Below are 9748 nucleotides of genomic sequence, written 5' to 3' on the forward strand. Positions count from 1 at the left end.
AATCTTTAGCTTTCAGCATACATCTAGCCATCTCCATGAGTGACTAATGCTTCCTTTCTGCAACCCCATTCTGCTGTGGAGTATGTGCAATCGTATACTGATGTGCAATGCCTTTTTGCTTGAAATTTTTATTCAACAAAGAAGACATATATTCTTGGAGAAAGATAAGTGACCGCGAGGAAATTCTCATTGTGAGATTCAAGGCCATGCGAAAGGCCAAATAAGATGGTGGCAAGCAATTCAAAGTAGTAGAGTCCATCTGAGCATCAAAATAATACTCATTTACATTTATCAGCTACTCACATAAGTCTTAAATTTTGTTAAGATGATCCTGCATAACATCTCCTTCATCTATCTTCACATTTTCAAGCTCCTTTTTCAAGAAAGAAATATGTGTCTCATTTTTCCAGCAAACATTTGCTCAAGTGTAAGCCATGCTACTTGGGAAGAAGTAGCAGACCCTATATGCAAACTTATGGACCGTTGAATTGCCAATACAATTGATGAGAATGGACTTCATGTATTGATGTTGAGACTCAAGACCAAACCAAACACACCAAATTAGACTTCTCAACCTTGAGAAACATAAATGAATCGTTTGTAAGAGATTGTTCCAAAAGCTTAGCCCACTAGGAAGAGCCAAACAATGATTTCCCCATTACTCACCAACTTAATCCAATAGAAAGAGTATTGGATGAGTCACCAAGACAAACAACAAAGGACTAAGGTGTTGAGATATTATTTGCAATCACACCTATTGTAGCCTCTTTGTATGAGGCAGTTCTGGGCTTAGGACATGCAAGCAAACTGAATCCCATATGCACAGAGAGGAAAACTGTAGCCATCCAACAACTATAAAGCATTGTACTTGACTACCACTTTTCATATAGAATGAATAAAATGTCATAATGCTTTGTACTTTCAATTAAGTGTCTTGTCTTTGTCAGTCCTACACAAGATTGTGTTTATGAGTCCAAGCTTCCATCTTGGAACCTAATTCACTCGTGTAATAGTTGTGGTCTTCAGTCAATGTCATCATGAGTATAGTCTATACTTACAAGTCACCACAGCCATACTCTAGATCTCGCGTATTTTAACATGGTATCAAAGCTCAGCTGAGCATGGCCCAACTCTCCTTTCACTCCTCTCAGCTCCTTTCCATCTCTGCTCAGCTCAGTTTGAGTACTGGACCCTATCTCCAACTTCATTTGCATTCCTACCTTCGATGAAGCTTCCATGGCAGCCATAGCCAGCAGCACCCTATCAACTTCAAGCTTTCATATCTCTCTTCACAGGCCAAATCTCTCTGAAATTCCTTCTAGAGAAGTGTTTCTCTACTTCCAGAGCTCCTCCCTGGCACTTCAATCATTGAGATTGGGCAACTATAGCTTCAGCATTGCCTCTTTTCAAAGTCGCTGCCATAACTATGTCTGTGGACAACACCTACCTACCTCTGTTAGAGCAGCCATATCTCATCAACCAAACCATATCTCTTCGAGCTTTCTTCTCGAGAGTTGTTTTTCAGATCAAGGCGCAACTTCTTGGCACAAAAATCAAGGAGATTGATGCACACCATGCCCGGCATTTGCATTTTTCCAAATCTGGGCGTAGTTTTGACAGCGACCAGTTTGAAGGCTTAGATCTCTCAACTCGGGCAAAACAAGTACAAACCCTCATAGGGGGAGTTAGACCCATTAGTGAGGGTCCTCCATCTCAAAGGGTTTAAGCAGATTTGATCTGTGGAGCTTGTGGGAGCTCATTTACCAGTCGTTGGTCCCTGTTTTGACAAGACAGCCATAGCCAAACTTCACCAAGCTCATATTTCCTCCATTTTCTCTCTCCTATCACTTAAACCAAGCCAAGGCCACTCTAATCTTAAGTTTTCAGCAAGTGTTCAACCATCAAACCAACAAGGAGGAAAAGCTATGAAGAGTTTTTGAAGATCATCAAGTCAAACTCAAGCAACAAACATCAAATTTCAAACTAGTATCTTTTGATACTTCACTGCCATTGCTTGTGTCTTTTGACACACACAAAGATCAACTCATTGCTGGTTATTCTCAGTTATTTGAAATTGATTTCCATCATGGGAATAACCATCAAGTCTTTTATGAAGATGCTTCTCATAAAGAGTAACATTACTCTTGTTGCTCAATTCAACTACATGGAAGACTTGTTTATTCCGCTTGCAAGGATGGATGAATTTACTTGTTTCGAAGAGCAATCGATGAATTTATTTGAAGATTTTGAAAACATTTTTGCTACCTCAAAGACGATGACACCTTTGCTTGAGGGGAACATGGACATAAAGACTGATATAACTATTGCAAGCAAAGTCAATAAAGAAGCAGATCAAGAGGACCAAAAGAACAAGAATAAAAAGAAGAATTAGAAAAATCATGAAGACTTTGAAGTGGCAAACAAAGTGAAGTACAAGTACAAGAAGCTAGACAAGAAGAACTACAATGAATCAAAGATCTATGTCAAAAGAAATGCTAAAAATCGCAAGGGCCTCATGATCCTTGATCCTATTTTTTACTAACTTTTTTAGCCTTGTAATGTCTAGTCCAAATGTTTTTATCATAAGCTTGTAAAACTCCTCATGTAGCCTTGTACTACAACTTCTGTAAGGCCCCTGTTACAACCTCTGAATATCCATCATGTTTGTGGTACCCACACTTAGCCTTTTCTGCAACAGCCTTTGGTGTTTTGTCATGTTCATAGTGTGCCCACACTTTACAAATGTTACTTTCACTAAAGCCTCTACACACTTTATACTTTCTGGTTGTGATTGAAGAGGGGTGTTGAGATATTTGCAATCACACCTATTGTAGCCTCTTTGTATAAGGCAGTTTTGGGCTTAGGACATGCAACCAGACTAAATTCCATATACACAAAGAGGAAAACTATAGCCATCCAACAACTATAAAACATTGTACTTGACTATCACTTTTCATATAGAATGAATACAATGTCATGATGCTTTGGACTTTCAGTTAAGTGTCTTGTCTTTGTCAGTCCTACACAAGATTGTGTTTATGAGTCCAAGCTTCCATCTTGAAACCTAATTCACTTATGTAACAGTTGTGGTCTTTAGTCAATGTCATCATGAGTTTAGTCTATGCTTTCAAGCTCCCATAGTCATGTTCTAGATCCTGGATATTTTAACATAAGGGGGCATCCCTAATGAAGGGAATAAGTGTAAGCAACCTCTTTAGTTATCCCTAATGAAGGGAATGAGTGTAAACAACCTCTTTAGTTATCCCCCCATTAAGCATTATGTGTGCCACTCCATTAGAGCTAATTGTATCAATAAGAGAAGTCATTTGAGAGCCAAAAGTCATGGAAGACGAAAGGAAAGGACGAGTTAACATAATCAAAAGCTCATTCCATAACCAGCTGTATCATAACAACCTCCTGACCAAAAGCTTTGGAATAGATTAACCTCTTGACACAAAAGCTTTGGTATAATCTATCCCCAATTGAACGTTCAAAATATCATTCTCTCTCTCTCTCTCTCTCTCTCTCTCTCTCTCTCTCTCTCTCTCTCTCAATCCTTAGTTACGTAGAATGGTACTTGGTACACTGTTTGGAAGGTCAGGACGAAGGGCTTTCTAGTGGCACATGATCATTGGACCACACGTAAGTTTCTTATGGGAATGGAAGGAGAGGATGTTGCTGTTTATGCAATGATCACACATAATAGCCAGGCATGTAATATTAAAACATATATGGGCCTGGACAGAATCTTGTGTTTTCCATCAGTCACAGGAAATTAGCCTGTATGCATCATCATAAACGTTGTGGCAACTTCATAAATATGCGAAGAGTAATAAAATGCAGTTCGCACGGGATACAGACAGCACTATAATCCTTCATCAAAAATGGAGATACTTTGCCACCCAAAAAAAAAAGCATGAAACTTTACGTTACCAGCGCTGGTTCTCCTCGAGGATCTTAATTTGGACCTTTTCTTCCTCACTGATGTCGAGTATTACCTATAATAAAGACTCGGAGGATCAGAACACCATTTTCATGTATTTTCATGTTCTTTTGCTTGAAAGTAGATCACCTGTTTAGCAAGCAACTCTCTCTCGAGGTTGCCCGTCGCAAAGAAAGGACTGTCGGGAGGGAGCTTGCGTCTGTGCGCTTTCCAGATTGGAAAGCGAAATCTGTTTTGCACCTCCATTTTTGCCGAACCCTCTTGCTCTTTGCCGGCCCCTCCATCACCATTCGTACTCATTTGTGCATCTTCCATGGCATGGCATGCGGAGGCTGAGCTCCTAGTGCAGCGCTGTACATTCCATTCGATCCAATTCAATTCAAATTAGAAGAGTGTTCTAAACTGCAGTGCCCTATTTCTTCCTTGGGAATTTAAAGACTCTTCTCAACGTGTGTGTCCTTCTTCTTTAGAAATTTCAAGCGAGTTTTGTGACCTATTTACCCTTTGGAGGTGGAAGTTGGAGCCACTTTGGTAACCATGTCCACAAAAAGTCCCCTTAGAGCCACTTTGGCAACCATGTCCACAAAAAGTCCCCTTAGGGACTTTCTAGACCATGCGGGCATCTGCCTCAGCCCTCAATCAAAGGTTCGCAAACACATATAGGCACGAAAATGGAGTGAAATGATATTTTCTTGATAAAGAACACATTCAACAATATAGGATTCGATTCCTAACTTTTTGCACTCGTTCTTACATCACATGGGATGCGAACCCATTCAAACCAGAGAACAAGTCTGTGGATAGTCCTAAAGTAACCAATCAGCTTCAAAATTAGAACGTGGTGTAGCAATATAACAATAAATACCTAACATTTTAAATTCTCTCTTACATCATGTGGGATGGACCCATTCAAACTAGAGAATAGATCCCTTGATAGTCTTAAAGTAACCAATCATCTTCTCAAACTATTGTGCCATGGCAAGCATGGCTAGGATCTAGTTTACCTATTATGAAGGTCATGCTAGGAAAATTACTTTTAGAAATGCTATCCCTTGGGGCCAATGTGCTAACTTGGGATGTGAATTAACTTGCACTTGGAGAGTTACTTCCACTAACTCAAGAACTAATACTCTACCATTCCTTTCTCCTGGAACAAGTTGACCCAAGGTTCTATTGTTGTAACCCAAACTTTAGTCTATCGCGTGATGCAACTAATCAATTTCATCCTAGCCATAGGTACTCCAATCAAGGGAGCATCCATCCACTTTTCATGCATTCACCTAAGGCATTATTTATTTTTTAAGCAAAGCATACTACCATGTTGTTTAACACATAAAAACAACTTTCTCAATTAATCCTTTAAATGGAGTTCTTTAGCATGTTCCTTTACTCATGCAGATAATAGCAAGCCAAAAAACATTTTATTGAAAGCAATTTTGTACAATTGTCTTCCTTCAAAGTAAAATCCCAATCATTAGAATACACTATTTCTGTGGAACTCACATGCCTATCTAGAATGGAATCCTTTGACATTGTAGCGTTGGGTTCATGAAGGCTTCAATCTCCATCGTAGGAGCAACAAGGGCATTAAGACCAAAACCCCATTAGCTCCCTAGTTGACATAAGAGTGAATTGGTCCTTCATCAAGGCCTTGGCTAATGCTCTAAGTAGTTATTCCTTGCAACTTCACAAAAGTATTGGTGGAATTGTGATGGCCTTGGGAAGGCACAACATTGGATACTCCTCAATTTGCTTGCATGATTGGAATGCATGAACATCCATTAGCAAATGTTTCAATAATTAAGAACAAGTGGCAATCAATACTAACAAGGATCCTTGAATATGATCCTTTGAAGATAATATCTTATAATGAACTTTTAAGAGAAAACAATTAGTCATAATAAATTATTTAATCATTTTCTTCATAACTCAATATATTTTAGCATCGTCCTCTTGGAATTTAAGCTATCGTCCCTTTTTTCATGGTTTAGATAACCAATATTACTTGAGCTTTTACCTATTGAATTATCCTTTTTTTTCTCTTTGAGTAAGTTCCTAAGAGTTAAGATGCGTGTAATGAGAGGGGAAGTAATGGTGGGATGCAAGTAGAAGTTATGGAGTGCAAGAGAATTGAGAGAGAGAAGAACACAATAGAATACAAAATGAATGATACACTTATTCTTTGTTATCTTCACTTATACATGACTATACAGTGTGTACTTATATAAGGGGCACTCACATGTCAGCTATAGGCCATTGCCGTTTACCCCTACAACCTCCCACTTAAAGGCCAATGTGCCTTTATGGAAATATAAGAAGAAAGCGAAGATATTATCCAATTCCCATCAGCACTCTATAGTCTATGCAAAGCACTCAAAAGGTAAACTCTTCCTGAGAAAATATGTAGAGTTATCATTCATAAGAGACTTGAAAAGCTCAATGCACTTCTTCTTAAGCACCTACATGATGAAGTGATACTTCACCACAATGTGCTTTGTCTTTGTATGAAGGACAAGGTTCTACAAGAACTGAATGACACTCTGACTATCACAATGTAATGTAGCCACCTCTCATGTAATGCCCAAGTCTCCCCACTAGATAAGTAAGATATTAGCTTCCTTGTAAACCTTAGTGGTTGTAACATACTCTGCCTTTGTGGTAGATGAAGTTGTACATGGTTGCAATCAAGAGACTGAAGAGACTGCACCACTTATGAATGTGAAAGCAAAAGCTATAGAAGACCTCTTAGAGTTTACACTCCCTATGAAATCATTATCTACATATTTAAGAATAGATGCATCCTTCCTTTTGAAGTATATGCACATAGATTTAATGCCATTCAAGTAACTAACCCCCAAATCTTCTTCCATGGTTTGTCATATACCTACTAACAACATCCACTGCATAGGCAATGTTTGGACATGTAGCAACCATGGCATAATCTTGGCCATTTCAACCTTCTACTCATCTAATTTGGGGCTATTTTCTTGACTATGTTTCAAATATGGAGGCAATGGAACACTAATAGCCTTCCGTCTATCCATATTAAAATCTCCAATACCTTCCCAAAGTATTCCTTTTGAGACGAGTAGAGTATCTTTTGGTCTTGATCTAACATAATGTGCATATCAAGAATGTTACCAACATCTGACATTTCCCAAGTCCTTCATGTTAATGATTTCATACAAGCTTTTCTTTAATGTGTCCACATCCATGATTGACTTCCTAGTAATCAACATACTATTTGCATAAAGAATCAAGACCATAAGGCTATCATCCCTAGTCTTTCTCGTATATAGGTAGAAATTAGTCTCACTTCTAGTGTATCCCTTAGACCATATAAAGGCATCGAACTTAATATATTATTTCTTAGGAGCTTGTTTCAAACCATATAAGCTCTTATGCAACTCAGACAACAACTTCTCATTGTCTTCCATAATAAACCCCTTAGGTTGCTACATGTAAATACCCTCATGTAATTCCCCATGCAAAAAGGCGGTCTTTACATCTATCTAAATTAGCTCCATATCTTATCTAGCCATCAAAGTAAGAGCCATATGAAGAGCGGTCATCTTGACTATACTAGTGAGACTATCTCATCAAAGTTAATTCATTTCTCATGCTTCAATCCTTTGGCCAAGAGTCTTACCTTATACTTGAGCAATGTATTGGATGGAGATACCTTTGCCTTGTAGACTCACTTGCAAGGATACTAGACGAGGGTCCCCATAGAGCAATAGAGGCTACCCCTATGCAAAGGGTTGCCATGAGCCACTTAGTGGTGACGATAGAAGACAACAACATTGGACAAGGGTCACCATTGAGCAATAGAGGTTGCTCCTAGGCAAAGGGTAACCATAAGCCACTTGATGGTGACTCTTGATGGAAAGAACATTGGATGAGGGTCACCACCAAGCAATAAAGTCCACCCTTGGGGAAAGGATAGCCACAAATTGCTCGGTGGTGACCACAGAAGACATATATTGGACAAGGGTCACCAAGAAAGCAAAAGAGGTGGCACCTGTGCAAAGAGTTGCCATGAGCTACTTGTGGTGGTGACCATACAAGACAAGGATGCTAGACGAGGGTCACCCTATTGAGCAATAGAGACTGCTCTTGGGCAAAGGGTAGCCATGAGCCACTTGGTGGTGACCATAGAAGACAAGGACACACTGGACGAGGGTCACCATCGAGTGATAGAGACTACCCTTGGGCAAAGGGTAACCTCAAAGATAAGAATATCAAACATGTAGTGAATAGGTCATGACAAAACAAAACAATGCTTTACTAGTCAAATAGGTCACAAATGAATCGGTATTGCCATCAAAGAGTCACTTCTTTTGGAGGTGGTCTCATAGTGTCAACACTCCCAACGGAGGGTATAAAATATTCAATAGATGACTAGATGCATCACAATGTTAGTAGTTTTGGTGGGCCCAATGGAGGGCATGAAGGCTCAACAGATGATTGGTTGGATGCGAGTTACAATAGAGGACCAAGCAAATGTGAAAGTAAGAAAACAACCAAATGCGCCCAAAGTGGGGATCGAGTATTAAGTGCTTTTGCATCAATGGATTCAAGGCTTGGGGATCAAGTACCGAGCACTTTTGTAGTAATATGAGTTATTTCCAAATTATTAAAGTATTTCTTAAAGTGCTCCTCCCATGGGGTTATTGAATTCAAGTATTCTTAATTATGTGAATAGTAATTTGTATTGAAAAATATAAAAGATATTGGTATTAGTATAATGGCCATTCCATATCATAACATTAGTTAGACTTGTATATATGGGTGAATTTGAGATGTATACGAGGGAACCCGAGGTGCCTATGGGGGAATCAAGGATAGGGAAATCTAAGATACATATGGAAAAATCTGAGATGCATATGGGGGAATCTAAGATGAGGGAATTGGGGATGCATATGGGGGAATTCGAGATGCTTGGGCTAAGGGGGTGCACATCAATTGCACTCGTATTGGCATCCCAAGCCTATTGGATTTGGAGATGGCCTAAAGTTGAGAGGCAAGAGAAATAGGTACACCATCCCATCTAAAGTTATCATTTGTACAATGTTTGGCGAGTTTATCTTGTCAAAACCTACATAATGTTTTGCATCTCTCCCTTTTGCTCTATTGGTTGACATGTCTAGGGTTGGAGTTTTGCACTGTCAACGCAATTAGATGGCTTCCATGCAAGCGATAGGCAAGGTATCCATTGCTAAAAGTCCCAAATGTAAAGGGGGTTAAGAGACTAGAGCCACCGAGGTATCAATTTATAGAGGAGACTTGAGAAAGCCATCATGTAGCAAACCTCCATCTAGAACCTTAGATCCAAACAATAATCCTTGTCAAGGTGAGAGAAATATCACCCCCTACTGGTAAATGATAAACATGAGAGATTGTTGGGGGGTATAGGGTGTCTCATGATGTCTACAAATCTAATGTAAGTGTACATGACACTTGTGAAAAATGATAGGCATTATCTCCAACAAGACATGTCATTAATAGCTATGTTTATAGAAATACCAAAGATACCAAAAATAGAAAAAATAACAGTCAACATTAAGCCTTGGTCTTCACAAGGCAGGGCCAAGAGCTTCAAGGATATGGTGATGTGATAGGAGTAGGAGACCATGTGGATTGGCCACATGGCATGAAATAAAATGTAATAAAAATTATTGTAGGTTGATAATCCCAAGCCCCCCCCCCACACACACAAACAAAAAAAGAGAGAAGCCTAGAAAAGTGTCCCTTTCATTAATTCCAAATCTCAAAACCTACAAACTAGCAATGTGACTAAAAGGG

The 9748-nt window shown here is 39.1% G+C and overlaps 1 protein-coding gene across 2 annotated transcripts in view; it reads right to left on the minus strand.

The window, feature by feature from the left end:
* Positions 1-4394, minus strand: part of LOC148037301 (nucleic acid binding / zinc ion binding protein) — a 31798-nt gene extending 27404 nt beyond the window's left edge. The window contains exons 1-2 of one of the 2 annotated variants that reach the window (XM_087676218.1): positions 4073-4394; positions 3934-3998 (exon numbers count right to left, since the gene is read on the minus strand). In XM_087676218.1, the coding sequence (XP_087532344.1) occupies positions 3934-3998; positions 4073-4258 (251 nt within the window). In that variant the 5' untranslated portion in view covers positions 4259-4394. The remainder of the gene's footprint in view (positions 1-3933; positions 3999-4072) is intronic. The other variant, XM_087676217.1, reaches the window with a different exon arrangement.
* Between the last annotated feature and the right edge of the window lie 5354 nt (positions 4395-9748).

This window comes from Lygodium microphyllum, chromosome 4, assembly GCF_053477565.2.
Source record: "Lygodium microphyllum isolate KBCC chromosome 4, Lygodium_microphyllum_v1.1.10, whole genome shotgun sequence".
NCBI lineage: Eukaryota > Viridiplantae > Streptophyta > Polypodiopsida > Schizaeales > Lygodiaceae > Lygodium > Lygodium microphyllum.